Source organism: Camelus ferus, chromosome 15 (genome assembly GCF_009834535.1).
Source record: "Camelus ferus isolate YT-003-E chromosome 15, BCGSAC_Cfer_1.0, whole genome shotgun sequence".
Taxonomy (NCBI): Eukaryota; Metazoa; Chordata; class Mammalia; order Artiodactyla; family Camelidae; genus Camelus; species Camelus ferus.
This window is the reverse complement of record NC_045710.1, coordinates 18,666,710-18,687,571: the sequence shown is the minus strand read 5'-3', so window position 1 is coordinate 18,687,571 and position 20,862 is coordinate 18,666,710. Positions and strand designations below refer to the sequence as shown.

Genomic DNA, 20,862 nt, shown 5'->3' with positions numbered 1-20,862 from the left:
CATCTGAATCAGCAGACTAATATGCAAATTGCTCTCTCTAATGTGAGTGGGCCTTGTCCAATTCATGGAAGGCCTGAATAGAACAAAATGGTGGAGTAAAGGAGAATTTACCCTCTCTGCCTGTCTTCAAGCTAGGACATCTGTCTTCTCCTGCCTTTGGACTCAGACTTGGACTGGAACTTATACCATTGGCTCTCCTGGTCTCTAGCTTGCTGACTGTGAACCTTGGGACTTTGCATACTCCCTCACTGCATGAGCCAATTCCTTATAACAAATTTCTCTCTCTCTCTCACATATATATATGTGTGTGTGTATATATGTATACATATACATACACACACACATACATACACACATATACCATATATGTATATGGTATATAGATATACTCAACCATACACCAACAAAAGTAGATAACTTAGATGAAACAATTTCTTAGGAAGATACCAATAGCATATATCTATATCTAGATAGATCTAGACACAGACACAAACACAGACACAGACACAGACAGATATATCCCATTGGTTTGTTTCTCTGAAGAACCCAGACTAATACATATATATTTCTGTTAAGGGCAAATCCTGACATTGGAAACAAGGTATTTTGTCCCTCTCTGGGATAGTCTGAATTCAGATTTACTGTGGAATGGAGAAGAGGTGGTATTAGAAGTTTTAATTTAATGACCTTGACTCTTCATCCCTTGGGAGCTGTCTAAGGAAGCCTTGCTTCTGAAGGGAGAGAGTCCTGAGAGCCTCACTGAAGACTGCAGGGCCTCCTTTCATCTAAGAAACAAGCTTATAGAAAGGCTTATGTCTGGTCTATCAATCTTTCTTAAATTTACAGTATTCAACAATTAGGCAGAAAACCAAAAAATATACAGAAGATTCAACCAATGCGATAAACTGACTAAATTGAACAGACATCAAAGAACACTCAACAACAACAGAATATACATTATTCTGAAGTGTGCATGAAACATTTTCCAAAATAGATCATATGTTAGGGCATAAAAAAAAGCCTTTGAAGATTTAAAAAGATAAATTTCCTGCAAAGTATGTTCTCCAACCACAATGGAATTAAGTTAGAAATCAACAAAAGAATAAATCTAGGAAATTCACAAATGTATAGAAATTAAACAACATACTTCCAAATAATCAGTATGTCAAAGAAGAAATTGCAAGGGAAATTAGAAAATACTTTAAGATTAATGAAAACAGAAAAACAATGCAGCAAAACTTATGGGATGCAGCTAAAGCAGTAAGAAAGAGGGAGAATTTATAGCTATAAACGTCTATATATAAAAAACAATAAAAATCTCAAACCAATAACCTACTTACCTTAGGAAACCAGAAAGGGAAGAATAAACTAAACTCAGAGCAAGCAGAAGGAAAGAAATAATGAAGATTAGAGCAAAAATAAATAAAATAGAGAATAGAAAAACATTGGAGAAAGTGAAAAAAAAGTTGGTTCTAAGATCAACAAAATTGGAAAACTTCATCTAGGTTGACCAAGAGAAAAAGAGGACTCAAATTACTAAAATAAATGAAAAAGGGAACATTCTTATTGACCATACATAAAGAAAAAGGATTAAAGGGGAATACTATAAACAACTATATGCCAACAAAAATAGATAACTTAGAGGAAAAGACAATTTCCTAGAAAAACACAAACTACCAAAATTGACTCAAGAAGATACAGAAAATCTGGGAAAAAATACTGTCAGAGATTGAATTAGTAATATAAAAACCTCCCACAAGAAAAGCCCAGACTCAGACAGCTTCACTGGTGAATTCTACCAAATATTGAGATAAAAATGAGTATCAGTCCTTCATAAATTGTTCCAACAAATGGAACAGGAGGGAACACGTCCCAACTCATTCTATGATGCCCAGTTTTACGGAGATACTAAAACTAGACATCACAGGAAAACTACAGACCAATATCCCTTACAAATAAAGACAGAAAATTCCTCAACAAAATACAAACAGAATCCAGCAACATGTAAAAAGAATTATACATCATGTCCCAGTGGAAATGGAGAGTTTGCTTAACACTCGAAAATGAATTGCTGTTTAACACACTACATTAATAAAATAAAGGACAACAACCATATGATCACTCAACAAATGAATAAAAAGTGTTTGACAGAATCCAATATCCTTTTATGATCAAACCGCTTCAGTAAATTCCCTCAACCTGATAAAGAGTATCTATGAAAAACCCACAGCTAACACTAGATTTAGTGGTGAATGCTTTCTCCCTAAGATCAGGAACACAACAAGGATGTCCACTCTCATCTTTTATTCAATATTCTTCTTCTATCAAGGCAAGTAGGCAAGAAAAAGAAACCAGCATCCAGATTGGAAAGGAAGGACATTTATGGTTTTGGTAAGCAAGGTAATACCTCTCCTAAATGTCCATGTTTTAGTCCCTGTAACCTGTGAAAATATTAGGTTACATGGGAAGGGTAAATTAAGGTTGCTAATCAGCTGACTTTAGGATAAATTGTCCTGGATTGGGCCCAATGTAATCACAAGTGTAGTTAAAAATTGAAAGGGTTCACTGCCCTCTCTCTCTCTCCTTCTTTGGAGACAGCCCGCACTCTGTCTATGGAGTGTGTACCTACTTTAACTCTAATCTGAGCACCCAACCCCCATACCTTGTGGCCTTTCTCTTGCCTTTCGGTGTCTCTCTCTAAATAAATCTACCTTTATTCAAAAAAAAAAAAAATTGAAAAGGGAGGCAGAGTTGTTTAGAGCCACAAGAATGATCATGGAGATACAATGATGATGGCTTTGAAGATTGAGGAGAGGGACCACAAACCAAGGAATGTGCACAACCTTCAGAAGCTGGAAGAGGCAAGATAATGAATTCTCCCTTAGAGCCTTCAGAAAGGAACACAGCCCTGCCAACATCTTGATTTTAGCCCAGTGAGACCCATGTTGGACTTCTAATCTACAGAACTGTAAGATAATATATTTGTATTGTGTCAAGCCACTAAGTATGAGGTAATTTGTTACAGGGGCAATAGGAAACTTAAACAATGGCCAACAGATTTTTGACAAGGATACCATGACAATTCAGTGGGGAAAAAACAGTCTCTTCAACAAATGGTGTTGGGACAACTGGATATTTACATGCAAAAGAATGAAGTTGGACCCCTTCAACCACATTCAAAATTTAACTCAAAGTGGATCATAGATGTAATTTTAACAGGTAAAAACTACAAAAGTCTCAGAAGAAAACAGAGCAAATCTATGTGACCTAACTAAAAGATAGGCTAAAGATTTGAACAGATATTTCTCCAAAGAAGATAAACAAATAGCCAACGTGCACATGAAAGGACACTCAACATCATTAACCATTAAGAGAATGTAAATCAAAATCACAATATTATACTATTTCACACCTAACTAGTTTTGCGAAAATCAAAAAGACAGACAGTAACATGTGTTGGTGAGGATAGGAAAACTTGGACCCCTCATACCTTGCTGGTGGGATTGAAAAATGGTACAGATGATTTGGAAGACAGTTTGGCAGTTCTTCAAAGTGTTAAATATAGACTTATCATGTGATTCAGGAATTCTACTCCTAGGTATCTACTCAAGATCAATGAAAACGTATGTCTGTACAAAACTTGTACAAGAATGTTCACAGCAGCATTGTTCATAATTGCCAAAAAAGTAAAAAAAAAAAAAAAAAGTCCACCAATTGATAAACGGGAAAATAAAATATGGCACATCTATATAAAGGAATTTTATTTGCAATAAAAAGAAATAAAGTAACGATAAATGCTACATGAATGAAACTTGAATATATTATGCTAAGTGAAAGAAGTCAGACACGAAAGGCCATGTATTGTATGATTCCACTCATGAAATGTGTAAAATAGGCAAATCCATAGAAACAAAGTAGATTTGTAGTTTCCAGGGACTGGCGAGGGTGGGGGGGAATGAAGAGTGACTATGGGTATGAGATTTCTTTTCCTGGGTATAACTATGTCCTAAAATTAGATTGCGGTGATGGTTGTACAACCCTGTGAGGATACTGCACACTTTAAGTGGGTGGATTGCATGGTACATGAATTACATCTCAATAGAGCTATTGATAAAATAGCTATTAAAATATGAACACATATATATATGCATGACTGGGACATTGTGCTGTACACCAGAGATTGACACATTGTAATTGACTGTACTTCAATAATAAAAAAAAAAAAGAAAGAAAATAGCTATTAAAAACATATAAGCATATAAGGTGTGGAGCGTAAGTCAGTGCTCAGAAAACAAATGAAAACCAACAGTTGAAGGGAGTGTCCAGCCCAAACAGGCTGTATGGCTGGGGAGACCCCTGGCTGGAGGAGGTGGTGGGAGGTTTAAAGTATATGGGCAGAGAGCAGAGGTGGGGACTAGGCCCTGAAGGGGAGACTTGGGTGCCCCAAAGAATTTTGCTTGCTTCAGTTTTGTCAAGGGCCAGCCTCAGGATGATCTCTGAAAGAAGGTCCCAGAGCCTTGAGGAGAAGAGTATGTGATGTCAGCACCTGACCTTTGTGACACAGGTACTGGATTCCAGGGAGTACTGACCCCAGGAAATGGGGCTCCCAGCTCCCAAGTGGGGCGGCAACACCACCCCTTAGACAAAGTCCTTGACTTCTAGGCTTTCACCAGCTGGCCCCACTGCTGCTGCTGATCGTGATAAGCCATCTTGGCTGGGTCCAGGCTAAGCCAGGGGACATTAGCATTAGGGACCACAGGGATTAGGGCAACCAGAGTGCCAGGAAACCAGGATGCTTGCAGAATCTTTGTTTCAGATTTAGGAGAACAAAAGTCCGTAACAGAAGACCTCCTCCTGGCTGAAGGACAGAGGGCAAGACTCGGACAGAAATCTGGGTCAGAGTGAGTTTAGGGTGACAGATGCTGGGGGCAGGGATGAACTTATCCATCATTTGTTGACTCTGTTCCTCTCTCTCCCAGGTCCCCGTGTCGCTGAAGTGCCTTCAGAAACACAGCTCAGAGGGACCCTCATTGGTAAGAGCTCACAGCGCCAGAACACTCGCTATTTCTAGTCCCATCTCAGCCTCCATCCCCCAAGCCCCCTCCTCTAACTCTATCCAACCCATCCTACCCTCCCTCCTTCCCTATTCCTCCCCTCCTAACTTTCACCTTCCCTGGAGCATTTTGTCAGCTCTTCTGACCCCAGAGGTGATATTTAAGTTCTTGGTGAAACAGCCTGCATGGTACATTAGGCAGAGCCAGAAACAGACCCATTCTCTCAATATCTTGAGCTCTGTTTTTTTCTCCACAGATCCTAAGGGCTGTGTCATCCTCCCTGGCCTACCCAGATAATTGCTGCTGTCCCTCAGCTCCCAAGAGGCAGTTCTGATTCTCCATCCTCTACATCCCTCATCAATGGCCGACTGCAAAGGAGTGAGAGGCCAAATTTAGAGCCAAGCTCCTGCCTAAACACCCAGAGAGCCTGGTGCTACAGGGCTTGGTGTCTCCTTGGCCTCACACCAACAGCCACACCAACACCAGGCTGGAGCCACATTCTGTGCACAGAGGGCCTTGATTTGTCACCCACTTCTGGCCTCAGAGATATCGGTCCTGCCTCTGCCAGGTCTCTAATCTCTGCTCTTGACACTCCAGTCTCTTCTGGACTCAAGGCAATGTTGCCTCAAAACAAGGATCAGGCGCTGCTACAGAACACAGCACCCCCTGGGCAGCCCCCTCAGGGCCCCTCACAACTTGTGGACTCCCTTCCTTGCAACCTACAACCTCTGCCTCCCCAACAATCACTCCGTCCCACCCACCCCCCTTGCTCCCCTCCCTCACGGTCCCACTCTGCGGGCTCCCATTTCTACTCTTCTGACTCAAATTCTGACTTTCTCCTACATCCCTTCTCCTCTCTCCCAAGTTCCCCCACTTTCTTTCATCAGAATTACCTCTCTCTCTCCCTGCCACGGTCTTCCTCACCTTCCCACTGGCTATATCCCTCTCCCACTCTCACTCACTCCTCTTCTCCCTCTCAGCCGCAGAACTCCTCTCTCCTGGTCTCCGGTTGCCAGTCTCCTTCCCATCCTGAAGACCTGCCTAGCTCTACCCTCACCTCCCCCAGCTCCAGCCTACCTTCTGGTGAGGTCAGCTCTAACAGCCAGACATGGCACTCGCATCAGTACAGGGACCTCGGGTCCCTTGGGGTGGAGGGGGGATGCGTGGCAAGCGAGAGGGACCCTGCAGAGTTCAGGGACCCAGGAGCCTTGGCCCAGGTCCTGGTGGTCCATCTGGGGCACCACCGCATCGCCCGCGACCTGCAGCTACTGCTTTTGCAGCGCCTGTGGCTAGGCAGACCCGGCCAGGCCCCAGTTGTGGAGTATCCTGTATGCCTGGTGTGTCTCCGGCCCCGCAGCCCCTCTTGCCCCATCCCCAAGTACAGGACTGGACCCAAACTGCTTGCTTTCCCCCAGCTGCTGCCCTGTGCACAGGACCAGGAATCCGGACCACTCCGCATAGGCATTGGCTTTGGTCTCCGCCTGTCTCGGGGCCAGGCCAGGGCCTTGCATCTGTTGCCAGAAAGAAGGCTGGGGGAAGTAGGGCCTCAGAACGAGGCTTCTCAGGCCCGTGGGTGTCAAATCCAGGCACCTCAGGCCCCAGCAGCTCGAACCCCAGCAGCCCAGGCCCAGGCAGATCAAGACCCAGGCACATCCTCACAGATTGGGAGCCTTAGGTCTGTAGGTCTTCAATCACCAAACTCCACAGGCTGTTCAGGTTCTCCAACTCAGGCACCAAAACAGTTCACTGTCTCCCTGAAGCCCAGGCCTTCCTCTGCTCCAAAGAAGTCTGCCTCTCTAGAACCCATTCCCCGAAAGTCACTACCCTAGTTTCAGAGCCACGAAGGCTCCCTGGAGCACCTCCTCCAAACCCCACCATCCCTGCCAGGCCCCAGATCTCGGGGAGCCCCCGAGACACTCTGAAGGGCTGGCTGGCTGGAGGTCAGGTGTGTTCTCCAGCCCTGAATCCTGGGAGCCCCTTGTGGAGTCTGTTCTCTCCTGGCTGAAGAGGACCAAGGGCACCTGAGGCCCCACTTAGCCTTCAGTGTATCCAATAAAGCCTGACCCTGTGAAACTTGTGCTTGTGTCTTACTGAGCAGACACAGTGGGTGGTTGTACCTTCAGGAGGACTGGAACCCAACAAAGAGAGTCAAAAGAAACAGAATGGCCATGTATCTGAGGAGGGCAAAGGACTCAGAAGGCCTGAGCACCTGAGATGTGCAGAGGGCCCTGCCAGGCCCTTCACACATTTAATTCAATTCGGTGGGACAGATAATGGCATCCCCAGAGATGAAGCCACCAGGCCCCTTCCTCTGGCCACACCTTAGATTAATAAGGATGCATGCTGATGCATGCCAGGGGAGCAGCAGGAGGTGTCTCCTTGGAGGGAAGGGCATGACTAGCGTTCACTTGCAGAGAAACATGGGGTCCTCCTGAGACAGGAGCGGGCAGGGCACAGCCATTCAAGGAATGATACAGCAACTAACATCAAAATGGTGGAGGATTCAACCCTCTAGTAGGCCTTGAGGCTCAAGATGGTGGGAGATTTGACTTCTAGTAGAACTTGAGCTTCATTATATGCCCATTGTAATATACTAGCATGGTGAATAACATGCCAGCAGGCGCCATGACAGTCCCAGGGCTAGCCACAAGAGGTCAGAGTGGGAAATGGCCAACTTACTGGGAATCCCAGCCCCTTCCCCAGGCTAGTCAAGACTTGTCCTTCCACTTATTAGCATATGAGGCCACTGAGCCCATAAAAACAGGCAACACAACTTGCGGCCACTGCCCTGTCTCTCCCACTTTAGAGATGGCCTGCACTCTATGGAGTGTGTACCTACTTATACTCTAATCTGAGCACCCAACCCCCACACCTCATGGCCTTTCTCTTGCCTTTCGATGTATCTCTCTAAATAAATCTACCTTTACCCAACTGTGGCTTGCTCCTGAATTCTTTCCTGCCTGAAGCCAAGGACCCACACTTGGCAGGGCACGTCCCAGGGGCTCATCCAAAGCCTGGGACACAGCCCTCCTCACGCCCCGCATCCGTTTTTCCTGCATCACTCCTATAGGACACCAGAAATCTAAGGACCCCCTCAGAAGGATGGGGTGTCAGGCAGAGACCTGCCCTGTCTTGGGGTTCCAGTTGCCTCCTTGAGTGTATCAGAGGGGAGCAGCCCCCACCCACAAACCCTGAGGCGCAGGATTAGGTGCGGAGCCTTGACAATGGCCAACTAACTCCCACCTGGGCACAGAGGACAGGTGTTAATTGTTAAGGTAAGAAGTGTTTTTTTTCCTAATACTAGGAAGCGGTAGATTCGGGATTTGAAGCCAGGTTTGTTTTAAAGTCCACGCTGCCTCCGTTAAGAGGCAAAAGAGACGGGTCACGTTTCTGGAGCGTGACCTTGGACAAATCACTTCGTCTCTGGGGTAAAACATAAAGGCTGCGCTCCATGAGTCTGCCTATCCCTCCTGAAGTGTGGATAGTCCTAACCCAAGGATTTCTTTATTAAAGGTTTATTAACCTCCCTTAACCTTTACTGATTCACCCAGCTCCTCCAGAACCCCCAAGGACGCTTCCGTGAAGCGGCCGCGAGCCTCCACTGCCCCCCAAAAAGATGGCGTAGTCTGACGTCACAAGGGGGAGAAGACCGGCATCCTAGCGCCCGGATTCCTGCAGGCCACGGCCGGCGAGTGCTGACGCGCGTTGACTGCTCCGCGCCTGCGTGAGGAGAGTCGTGCTCGGTGCGCTTGCGCACTGCGAGTCGGCGAGACAGGGTTAGCCTGCCTTGGGCCGAGATAGGGATTCGTGTGTGATTAGAGAATTTCCCCAACCCCACAGGTGTGAGAGGGGTCGGGAGTTTTCCCGGCAGCGAGGGGACCAAGGTCAGCAGCGGCCAGAGAAGTCGTCGAAGGCCGGGCGCGGCATGTCCCGGGTGCTTCGGCGCAGACAGTGAAACGCGCGGCGAGCGGGATGGGTCGGCGCCGGGCGCCAGAGCTGTACCGGGCCCCGTTCCCGTTGTACGCGCTGCAGGTCGATCCCAGCGCGGGGCTGCTCATAGCCGCGGGCGGAGGAGGCGCCGCCAAGACCGGCATAAAGAATGGCGTGGTGAGAGTACAGGGCCACTGGGGCCGGGTCACGCCAGGGCTGAGGGCGATTCTGGGAGGGTCTCATGTGTGGGCCGCTCTTCTGCTGCGGACCCTGTCCCTGCCAGGTGCGACTCCCCGGCATGCTGGGGGTCCTGGCGCGAACTTCAGTCGAGAACTCACTGGTCAATTGAGAGAATCCTAAGGTAAAATGAAACTGCACACAGCACTGCCAAGGCAGGAAGGCTTCAACTCGACTTCAGGAACAGCCCCCGGGGTCTTATCCTGGCTTTTTCCGGGGAGGCCACATAGACTTGCCTGTCTGCCCTCCAACAGAGGCGAGAGTTCAGCATAAGCTTGGTTTCTTCACTCTTCTGAGAGTTACCATATTCTGTAAACTGCAGGTGATAATCCCAGCGTTGCTTGCTGTACAGATTTGTGAGGCTCAAAAGAAAAAAGATCTTTAAAAGCCTTGTGAACTACAAAGTGCAGTAAGCCTTCAGACTACAGGTTGTAAGTTTGCTCTTGAGGTGCCCTCTGAACCTTGCTCATCCTGGTTCCCTCTCCCACAGCACTTTCTGCAGCTGGAGCAGATTAATGGGCGCCTCAGCGCCTCCCTACTGCACTCCCATGATACTGAGGCTCGGGCCACCATGAACTTAGCGCTGGCTGGTAATATCCTGGCTGCAGGGCAGGATGCCCACTGTCAGCTACTGCGCTTCAAGACCCATCAGCAGAAGGGCAAAAACAAAGCAGAGAAGGCAGGTGAGAGCCCCTGCTCTAGCTTTGTGAAAAGGGTTAAATGAGTAAGAGCTCTCTCATCTTGGTCTCTGAAGATGTGGGGCTGAAGGTGAGGTTCTCGTAACAGGCGAGAATTCGCTCGATGTTCACCACTAGAGAAGGGGTTATGACTACTTTAGAAGCCTGGAACCTGGCAGGCTGTTTGTGTTGCAGGTTCCAAGGAACAGGGGCCTTGGCAAAGGAAAGGGGCTGCCCCTGCAGAGAAGAAGTCTGGAGCTGAAACCCACCAGGAGGGGGTAGAACTTAGTGTGGAGAATTTGCAGGCGGTGCAGACAGACTTCAGCGCTGATCCACTGCAGAAAGTTGTATGCTTCAACCATGATAATACCTTGCTTGCCACTGGAGGGACGGATGGCTACGTTCGTGTCTGGAAGGTGTGGTTTTGGGAGGTTAGAGGATGAGTGTCAGTAGCTGCAAGGCCAGAGTTGTGAGAAACTGAACATGGGTTCTGGGAAACTTGAGTGAAGACTGCACTGAGTGGCTGTTAGCAGAGAGGGGTGGGGATCATTGTGCTCTAGCCCGGTAACTAGGCTAACTACGGTGGTGGTTTGGCTGCAGGTACCGACTTTGGAGAAAGTTCTGGAGTTCAAAGCCCATGAAGGGGAGATTGAGGACCTGGCTTTGGGGCCTGATGGCAAGGTGAGGAGGTGAGAGGGTGGAGAAAGTAGGTGATTATGCTGCTTGTCCCATAAGTGGATCCCCTAACTGTTCATCCTTGGAATCTTGATTCCTGACTAGTTGGTAACTGTGGGCTGGGACCTTAATGCCTCCGTGTGGCAGAAGGATCAACTGGTGACACAGCTGCACTGGCAGGAGAATGGACCCACCTTTTCTAACACGCCTTACCGCTACCAGGCCTGCAGGTGTGAAGACCCCAGAGGGTGGCTGAAAGAGGCATAGCCTAGTTGTAATGGGGAGTGGGAAGAGACTGGGGAGCTGGGAAGGATCGGAGCCTTTTCAGGCATTACCCCCAGGGCCTGACCAGGGTGCAGGAGGGCACCAACCTCCGAGGAAGGTTGGGCAGGCCCCAGGAGCTGAACAGCCTCTCACCCGGCCTCCAGGTTTGGGCAGGTTCCAGACCAGCCTGCCGGGCTGCGACTCTTCACGGTGCAGATTCCCCACAAGCGTCTGCGCCAGCCCCAACCCTGCTACCTCACAGCCTGGGATGGCTCCACCTTCTTGCCTCTTCAGACCAAGTCCTGTGGCCATGAAGTCATCTCCTGCCTTAGTGTCAGGTGTGAGACTGTGGTGACTTGGCTGGGTGTGGGGGCACCTGGGGGGAAGATGTGCTGCCTGCCTGCCTGCCTGAGGACTATTGTTACTGAATGAATGTTGCTGCATGGGACTCCAGGACAGTGAGCACTTTATTGTTTGTTGCAGTGAATCGGGCACCTTCCTAGGCCTGGGCACGGTCACTGGCTCTGTTGCCATCTACATAGCTTTCTCTCTCCAGGTAATGGGTGGAGGTGGGCACAGCCCTGAGGACTCTCTGGGGGTGGGGATTCTAGGCTTGCTTCTACACTGAGTGTGTGGGAAGGGGTCTGGCCCAGCCTATAGAGGGAAAGGCTTCTAGGGGCAGAGGGCATATTTTCCAGAAGGAATGTTCCCAACTGGGCCTTCCCTTACTCGTTTTCCTGTTGTCCACAGCGCCTCTACTATGTGAGGGAGGCCCATGGCATTGTGGTGACAGATGTGGCTTTTCTACCTGAGAAGGGTCGTGGTCCGGAGCTCCTTGGGTCCCATGAAACTGCCCTGTTCTCTGTGGCTGTGGACAGTCGCTGCCAGCTGCACCTGCTGCCCTCACGAAGTGAGTCACTGGGGTGAGGGGGTACCACCCTACCTTTAGCTGTAGCAAAAACTTGCCCCCTGCTGAGTGGGTTGCTTGCTTGTAGTCACCTACCCCCTCCTCGAATGGTTCTGTTCTTTGGGCTGTGACTCCCCTTTGCTTACTGACTTCATCCCTTCCCCCTCCTGCAGGGACTGTTCCTGTGTGGCTGCTGCTGCTACTGTGTGTCGGGCTTATTGTGATGAGCATCCTGCTGCTCCAGAGTGCCTTCCCAGGTTTTCTTTAGCCTCCCTGCTCCCAGGGAACCAGGGGCCCAGACACTGCCACCTTCTAGACCAGAATGGAGGCCTGGACTCCACTGCTCACTCCACCTGGGTCCACAGCTGAGGTTGCCTCTGATGAGACTAGTGGGCAATGCCTGCCATTCCCAGTTAGAGCTTGGCTGTGACCGTGGGTGACCCTGAGTCCTGGGAACCTTGCATTCATCACCTTTGGATCCGCCCAGGACCATGGTGTCAAGCCCGGCCCACACCACCTGCCTCCTTCCCTCTGCCTACCAGAGGCTCTGGAGTTGAGCTTGTCCTTTCTCCAGAGATGTGTGAAGATGCCCAGGAACTTGGAGGCTGCTGTCCTTTCTGCAGAAACTGCCCTTTTCTTCTCTTCCCCTCACAGCCTTGTGGCAGTTGCTCTGCACATGAGCCCCTGGCATTTGCTGGGACAGGCACTGGCCTGGGACTTGCTATTAGGGAAGGAAAGGGCAAAAGGAAGACTCAGGCAGTAATCTTTGGGTTCAGCTGGGTAGCTTCAAGCCAGCCAGGCTAAATATGCAGCAAGTTCCTGAATAGTCTACCCTAGCCTCGAGAAAAGGGAAAATGAACCTCAGTCCATTTGGCAGGAAAAGTTGTTATTTAATAAACAAGGGAAGACTGAACTGAGACCCCAAATGGTACTCTTGTCAGCTCTTACCTCCCTCAGGAGGTGTGGGAGCTCTGAGGCAGAGCAGCTCCTGTGGGTGCTGGAAGACGGCTCTGGTGTACTGATGAAAGACGCGGTTCATGTAGCAGTGCTGCCAGGGGAGCAGCCCTTCCAGGTAGCCTATGTGGCCACCCCGGGCTGTGACGAGCAGTGCGACATGGGGAGAATGTTGGGCAGCCTGTAGGGGAAGGGCTGGGGGAGGGGTTGGAGAGGAGGTCAGGAACCCTGCCCCTGCCGAGAGCCCAGGCTCTTTCCACTTGCACCTTACGGCCCACTTCCAATGGGGCCCAAAGCATCTGATTCAGGGTGCTCACCATGGACTGAGGAGAAGGGGTCGTCAGCTGCATTGAGGCAGAGCACAGGGATCTCGATGGCATCTACCTTGGTTCTTGGGCTCGCTGCTCGGTAGTAAGAGGCACAGTCTTGAAATCCAAAGGCCACGGCTGTGTAGCGCTCATCAAACTGGCGGATTGTGCGGGCCTGTAGGTGGTGGAGGGTGGGATAGGCTAGGACTGAGGATAGGGAATAAGATATTGGGAGAACAATTTTGGGCAGAGAGGGGATGGTTGAAAGATTATACCTGTAGCACAAAGTCTACATTCACCACCTTTTCCATCACTTTTCTATTTCTGCAAAAGAACACATAGTGGTTTGGCTCTACTCCTGGGCCTGACCCAGAGCCAGCCTCTGTCTTATCTCATGAATGAGAAAACCCAGACATAGAACTGACTCCGAGCACTGGGAGAACCTGGCATGTCTGCCATCCCACCCTGTCTGTTGCCCCCTCCCACTTGGCCAAGACCCTACCGGTTCACAATTTGGCAGAGCCCAGCAGTGAGGCACTGATTGAAGAGCAGTGAGTTCAGTGGGGTCTCCAGGGAGCGGGTGGTCTCAGAGGAATCCCAGCATGCAGAGAAAGTCAATGCTGCCACCAACCCTGCAGCCCGCCCCATTCGTGCTAGGTGGTTCAGCACTAATACCCTGTAGGATTGGACCAGGGGCCATGAAAGAAAGGTTTGCGCTGGGGAGCTGGGACAGGAGGTGGGGAGAAGACATGGAGGGGGAAAGAGAGAAAGGAAGGCTGGGCCTTTGGCAGGCAGTCTTTATTTTACCCTCCGAGAGAGACGCCCACGGCCAGCAGTGGAGCTTGGGAGTAACGGCGCTTTATGTGGTTCACGACTGTCTCCAGATCTTCAGTATTGCTGGCACAGAAAGCCCTGTAGGTCTGAGGCAAACCAGATCATTGGGTAGGGAGGGAGGCCCTGACCAGAAGGCAGAAAAATGAAAGGGCTCAAGAAATAAAAGGGAAATGGAAGGACAGGTGGGTAGAGCCGCAGGGCCCAGGATCTCTGAAGGGAGTGGGGTGAAGCCACTACAAGGAAGGAGGGTACTCACCAGCAGTTCTTCCCCACGACAGCCCCGGTTGTTAAATACGACAGCCCTGTGGTGCACACAGGTACATATTAGCCAGACCCTCCCTAGAAGCCCCACTCCCCTTTTGGTAGTTTTTCAGAAAGACCTCAGTCAAAGGGGCCCTTCATATGGCACCTTCTCCCCACAGCTATCAGGGTCTGAAATGACCCCTCCCTCCCATTACAAGTTATCAGACACCACCCAATTCTTCTGGGCTGTGCCCATCCTTACCTATAGCCATCCTTCAAAGCTTGGTTAACTAGGTGCAGGATATATGTCTCCTGGCTACTGCCTGTGATACCAGGAAGCAGTAATACAATGGGCTGGGTGGTAGGGTCAGGGTATTGACAGCTGTCATGCTGACTGGCCCAGTCTAGGAGGATCTGTCCTCCATCTGGGGTTTGGAGAACTTCACTGTGGTTTTAGAGAAAAGGGCACACAAAGATGATGTTGGGAACTCCATGTACTTCAAAAGGTTTTGCGCCCCTCTCCCTCGTCAAACAACCCCCACAACTTCCCATCAGCATCATTTGAGGGCATGCATTGTCCAAAATAGTAAGACCATAAGAAAGTGTAATGGGGACATAAAAGATTGACTATTACCTTATGGTTGTGCAGTTAAATTGCCCTCCCGTATAGCCACTCTCAGAGGTTACCTTGGTAGACGAATGGGACTCCCCTATACTTGCAGCTTCGTGTTCACCCCCTTCTGTCCCATCTTACCTCGAGTAAAGAACTAGAGGCCGAGACTGCAGTAAGACACGGAAGATGGTTTGTAGCCGACCCTCAAAACACCAGAGTGTAGGGTAGAATGTCTCCATAGTGACTGGACAGTGCTGCTCCAGGAAGGCCAGGAACTGGGACCCTGTCACCAGTTGAGGCCTCTGTAATCACACAACACAATCTGCCTCACTCCCCTGATTTTTGCACCAAGCCAGTGAGGTACGGACACCAGAGTGACCCCTTCCCAGAGGCCAGCCTGGAGAGCACTGCTTCATCTGGGGGTGAGAAATCTAGCATACCTCAGTCTGGAATGGCCAAGTCACCTCTGGTAATACAGTCCCACTAGAGCCCCAAAGAATTCCAGTCCTAGAGTGCCACCTCTCCAGAGCTGACCCTGAGCCAACTCAGAACCAGGGCTGGGAACTGCTGCAGTTGACTGGATGCTGACTCCCCCACTCAGCCTATCCGACTCAAACCCATTTTGGAGAGATCAGATAATATAAAACAAGTTGCCCAGCTAATCCTCTGCTGCAAAGGTTGGGGTCCTGGACAGAGGCTGAAGAAATGCAGCACCATTCAGCCAGCAACTTGTGCCTTGCAGTTGAATTATCCATACTCCTTCATCTCAAAGCCAGCTCTTGCCATACTAGTATGACTTTAGCATTCTGCTGTTGCATATTCCCATCCCCTACTATGTGCACTCACTTTAGAAGTGCTGCTTTTTACCACAATATCCCATTTTCTTATTTAACAGCCCCTGCTGTTAGACCATACCCTAAAGGAGGAATAGTCCCAATATGAACAGATTTTCTCTTCTTCATGCCAGCCAGAGGAAAGGTAACAGGGATAGGATGACGGGGCAGATGAGGTCAGTGGGCGCTTAGCCCTGACATCAACCCCTCTGCTTAGTTCTTCTGGATACACATCAAGTGAATGAGAGGGCCTATACACACAGAAGGCTTATGAGGGGGAGTATGCTGTACAAAGACAGAAGGCCTCAGGCTCAAGAAATAGAAATTGCATTTCTGTCGCAGGCCTGAAGGAACCTGAAGACCTATCTCTTCTTGCAGTCAAAAGGGGCCAAGTAAATGAACTAGGGAGGCCAAGTTGGTAGTGTGACTGTTGTGTCAGCACAACACAACAGCCCTGGAATAAAAACACCTGTGATTCATCGTAGGCTATTTGCTGACACTAGGCTAAACCCAACCTTATGAAATGAGATATAAATGAAGAAACTATGACTCTAGAGGTTGTTTGCCCAAAGTCACACAGCAAGCAAGAGGCAAAGTGGAATTAATAATTATGATACTACCACTACTAATAGTAAGTTGAGTATTAGTAAGTAGTATTCGTAAGTGAGTACTCATGTGCCAGGCATTGTGCTAAGTATTTTACATAATTCTATCCTGTGATCCTCACAACAGCTCTTTGAGATAGGTACTATGACCCACCTGTGGGAACAGGTTTGAATATTGAGTGAGTTGTCAAAGTGTGTCAAATCTAGTTAGTGTCAGAGCTGGGATCCAAACCCAAGTCTGTCTGACTCTAGAGCCTGTGCTTTTAGTTATTTTACTCTATTACCTCCTAACTGCCAAGATTTTGAGTTAGCAATTTATTAAATCTTTGATCAAATAGCTCAGTAGTGTCGAACAAGGAACTAACAAATGACAGGTTTGATTTATCTGGGTTAGTTTCATTTTAACTCTAGTGAAGTCTTTTCTTGACTTATCTCTGAGAATTAACTAGTAATATGTCATTAGTCACTGTGGAAGAATCAGTATCAACCCATGACCAAACTGGACAATCCAAACTGCATCCAGAATGGCACTTTCCTTGCATTTTAACCAGTATTTGGAAATCAAGGAAGAGTTTGGAGTATAAAGTGGCATAGGTCTCTGACCTCTGTGTGGCCGGTTGCAAGCAAAAGTACAGCTCTGTTCTGAAACGACTGACTTTCCAAATTAGACATGTAAAGTGAGGTTTATAGGACATTGTGAGATTTGGCTTTTAAAAATTGTTTCATTAAGCCAGATGTATTTTATCAATAATACATATGAATGTATATAGCTCTGAAAATACAGAAAAGTTTAGGTAACATTAAATTTCCCTATAGATCTTTTTAAAGAGCTTGAATCAGTAGGTTTTTTAGACTCAGCTACACAGAGCCAAGTTTAGTGAAGATTAAAAAGATTTAGATTTTTCTGTATGTGTGAATTATGTATTTTATCTAAATTTTAGTGAGAATAAAACCTCATCAAAAAAATAAATCTAAATTTCAGTGAGAATAAAAATCTCATCAAAAAAGTTAATCAAAAATTTAGAAAAGTTCATCAAAAATCAATCTTTTCAGATTTTCCCATTGTACTGAACATGGAGAAGCTAGAACTTAAGGTGGAAAGAACAAGGACAGTTAGGTTTCTCCATAAATCCTGAGCTATTACCACCTCCACTAGGTGGTAATAGAACTGCGGGGCCTGGCCAGAGCGCTGGGCGTGAGTGGTGGTGGGGTTGGCGCGTCAAATTTCACCCTAGGCAAGAAGCCCAAGCAAGCCAGCTCCCACAAAGGGCTCGAGCCCCTGCTGGAAGATGCGCACTAGACCCGCATATCCCAAACCCGCCGGCAAGAGTTCTGGATCCGCACGCACCTGGGGCACCCATGTCCAGTAGTAGCCCAAGTAGAGGGAAGCGCCAAGACCCAAAAGCAGACTGAAAGGCTCTGTCCAGGTGTCATTCTGGGGGCTCAGGAAGTAGCTCAGCATATTGTGGTCGGGGATTTTGTCTCCCAAGTTCTTGACTGGCTCCAGTGCCTGAACTTCCACTAGTCACCTGGCAGGTGCGCGCTGGACCCCGCCCGTTACACGCCATTGGACGGCCTGTGTAGGTTCCGGTTCCACTGCTCGGCGGTTTGGGGATCCGGGCTCCGCCCACCGTCCCGCCTCCCCGCGGCGGGCGTGGCGAGGGGCGGTGCCAGGACGTTGCTGGGGTGGCCGGCTGCGCCCGCCGCCCTTCCCGGAGCTGAACCGAGTGACCAGCCAAAGGCTTCCCCAGCCGCGGCTCCGCCTCTGCTTACGTTTCGCAGGCCGGTGGCAGCCCCTTGTAGACTAGTGGCCTCCCCCAAAGCCGCCATCTTGGTGAGGGGCAGCTCCAGCTCCTTCCTCCTCAAACTCTGCCCTGGCGCGGCGAGTCAGGCATCCTGGCCAGAGTTCCCCAGCCAGTCAGTCACACAAAGGACGCAGCCGCTCACGTGGTGACAACCCTACAGCCCCACAGTGTTCAGCCATTCACAGTGATCCTCACACACTGGATACGTTGTTCACACTGTGACACCCCAGTGTTACATAGTCACATTTCAGCTGCTGAGTGGCATTCCACATGGAGTCACACATATAGGTTAAAGTCACTCTACGCTGTCTCATACATCCCTATCACAAGTACAACAAATATTTACTCATCACCCCACTCTGTACCAGGCACGTGGGATACCCCAACGGATTCTGTTCCTATCTTCTTTGGGATGTGGAAACAAATTAGTAATCTCCTAGAGCAGTGACTATCAACCTTGACTGAAGATTGGACTCATCTGGAAGTTTTTAAAACCCCAGTGCCCAGGCCCCACCCCCTTATAGAGTTGGTCTGGAGAGGAGCCTAGGTAGCAATATAACTTCAAAGCTCTCTAGAAGCTGCAAATGTGTAGTCAGGTTTGAACCCCTGCAGTATAGCTTGGTGCTAGATAAGGGAAGTACTCCTGCGGTGGGAGCCCTGGGGTGGGTGCCCAGATTCTGAGGATCAGAGAAAGCATACCCAGATGTTAAATGACAATACATTTAAGGTGAAATAAATAAATAAGCACAAGTTTCCAAGGCAAGGTGAAGGAAGGGAGAGAGTAGTTGTCCCAGGAGAGGGAACAGGACAAGCAAAAGCCTGGATGTGAGAGACTTCTTAAAGGAATCAAAAGAAATTTGGTGTTGCTGGATCATCTGAGATGGTCAAGAACCAGGTTGTGGGCAGCTGCATAAAGGATGTTAGAGTTTATCCTAAGAGTAGAGGAAAGCCATCAAAGAATCTTAAGAAATGGGCAACATGATCAGAGTTATGTTTTAGAAGAATTATCCAGGCTACTTGGAGAATGAATTGGAGGGGGATGAAAATGGAAGTAGAGTGGTCAGTTAGGCTGTTAACAGAACTTTGGCATGGACCGTGGCTGTCTGGACTGGGGGAAGCTGGGGAGATGAGTGAAGATCTTTAAGATAGGAAGTAGAATTAATAGGACTTGGTAGTAGGTTGGAAGTGGGGGAAGAAGGAGGAATCATGGATGACCCCCAGATTTCTGGGGTCTGCATAGATTCAGGGATGCATGGTGGTGCTTGTTCCTGAAATTGGAAAACCAGGGGAAGGGAAGTTTTAAGGAGGAAGATGATGCATTCTGACTCAGACACATAGACAGTGGGGTTCTGGTTGGTGTTCTAATTGTTTTCTTAGGTTTCAAATTTCTGTTTGGCATCCATTAATCACAATCTAACAGCCAAAGTTGTTCACATCTCCCCTGAGATCCAGAGTCCATACTCTGAACCACTTCCTTTATCCAAATCTCATATACCAAACCAATATTTCCCTTGTCCTAAATGAACCCAGGGCTAGGGACCAGACACCTAGGGATAGCCCATATGCCTTAAAGCCCTCTGAAATTATTCAAACTAGCCAATCCTAAACTGTTTACACTGTCCTGTCTTGCTTTTCTAGCTTAATAAGTGCTGTGGCCTATGCCTTCCCCTTGCTCCTTTCTGCCTTTTGACCTTGCTTCCTTCTGTGGTCCTGTGTGGTAAGCTATGCCTCTTCTAAGGGAACTGTAACATTAACTTTTCTTTCAATGGCATTAACTTCTCTGTGTTGTCACTCAGTCACCTCTAAAAATTAAGATCCAAGCACAAATCAGTAGGCTGTTCAGTTCTTGAAGTGGTCTGGGGCTCAGAGATTGTAATTTGAGATATGGTCGTTATCAGCATTTAGATGATACATTAGCTTGCAGGGTTGCCATAACAAAGTGTTGCAAACTGGTTGTCTTAAACAGCAGAAATTTATTGTCTTGTTACTGGGAGGAAGGAAATAAGAATTACCTCGGTTCTTAGTCACCCGAAAAAAAAATTTTTAACAAGAAACAGAAAGTGTGATATAAACAAGATTTCATTAGTAAAGTAAAAAGGTAGTAAAAGATAGTACACTCCCGAGAATTGGGAGACGGTCAATCTAAGAGAGGAAAAATGGTGCCATTCCTTTGTTTTTTTCCTGTTTATATCCTGGCTCAGGGGCGTTTTTGTGATTTGTGGCTCAGGTTCTTTGAATGCTCAGGCTGACTGACAGCTCAGGTTCCTTGCGCTCAGACACGCCCATCCCCTTTTGGGCAGGTTCTTACCCTTGAAGCACACAGAGAAACCCACCAGAGGGGGCTCAAACTGTAATGCTAATTACATTACAATGAGCATTAGGTCAGGTTGAGCCAGGTCCCTCTCTCTATTGTGCGGCTGCCGCGGCTGCAGTGTTGGATCCTACCTGGCTTCTTTGCTGGCCCTCACTTAGAGAAAGTTTTTGGAGCCCTTTATGCTGAGTGCAGGCATACTGCTATTTTCTGGGTTGCTCCCTTCCCCTCCCTCTCTCCCTGCCCAGTGCTCATTTCTATCTCACTGCCTAACAGTCTCACAGTTCTGGAAACTAGAAGTTCAAGGTGTCTGCAGGACTGGTTCTTTCTGAGAGCAGTGAGGAAGAATCTGTTCCATGCCTCTCTTCTAGCTTCTGGCAGTTTGCTGGGAATCTTTAACATTCCTTGGCATGTACAAGCTTCACTCCAATCTCTGTCCGCATCTTCACATGCTGTTCTCTGTGTGTGTGTGTGTGTCTCCAAATTTCCCCTTTTAATATGGACATCAATCATATTGGATTAGGGGCCCATCTTACTCCTGTGTGACCTTATCTTCACTAATTATATCTGCAATTACCCTATTTCCAAATAAAGTCACATTCTGAGATACTG

The 20,862-nt window shown here is 48.3% G+C and overlaps 3 protein-coding genes across 5 annotated transcripts; 2 read left to right on the top strand and 1 right to left on the bottom strand.

Moving 5' to 3' along the window:
• Positions 1-4,608: 4,608 nt before the first annotated feature.
• On the top strand, positions 4,609-7,007 carry PRR30 (proline rich 30). The gene is made up of 2 exons (XM_006189761.2): positions 4,609-5,033; positions 5,311-7,007. The coding sequence occupies exon 2, from the start codon at positions 5,672-5,674 to the stop codon at positions 6,881-6,883; it is 1,212 nt and encodes a 403-aa protein (XP_006189823.1). The 5' UTR covers positions 4,609-5,033; positions 5,311-5,671; the 3' UTR covers positions 6,884-7,007.
• Positions 7,008-8,795: 1,788 nt separating this feature from the next.
• On the top strand, positions 8,796-12,661 carry PREB (prolactin regulatory element binding). Its single transcript, XM_006189713.3, has 9 exons — positions 8,796-9,161; positions 9,712-9,904; positions 10,094-10,314; positions 10,499-10,579; positions 10,679-10,803; positions 11,002-11,175; positions 11,321-11,393; positions 11,588-11,747; positions 11,918-12,661. The coding sequence occupies exons 1-9, from the start codon at positions 9,027-9,029 to the stop codon at positions 12,010-12,012; spliced, it is 1,257 nt and encodes a 418-aa protein (XP_006189775.1). The 5' UTR covers positions 8,796-9,026; the 3' UTR covers positions 12,013-12,661.
• Positions 12,614-18,059, bottom strand: ABHD1 (abhydrolase domain containing 1). 3 transcript variants are annotated; one of them, XM_032497232.1, is made up of 9 exons: positions 17,483-18,056; positions 14,838-14,979; positions 14,346-14,528; positions 14,097-14,142; positions 13,814-13,926; positions 13,509-13,682; positions 13,282-13,330; positions 13,016-13,181; positions 12,614-12,893 (listed from the first exon to the last, which is right to left on the bottom strand). In XM_032497232.1, the coding sequence occupies exons 1-9, from the start codon at positions 17,493-17,495 to the stop codon at positions 12,682-12,684; spliced, it is 1,098 nt and encodes a 365-aa protein (XP_032353123.1). In that variant the 5' UTR covers positions 17,496-18,056; the 3' UTR covers positions 12,614-12,681. The 3 variants fall into 3 exon arrangements, with proteins under 3 accessions (XP_032353123.1, XP_006189776.1, XP_032353124.1); XM_006189714.3 differs by having other exon boundaries at positions 14,838-14,998; positions 17,483-18,016; XM_032497233.1 differs by lacking the exon at positions 13,509-13,682 and having other exon boundaries at positions 14,838-14,998; positions 17,483-18,059.
• Between the last annotated feature and the right edge of the window lie 2,803 nt (positions 18,060-20,862).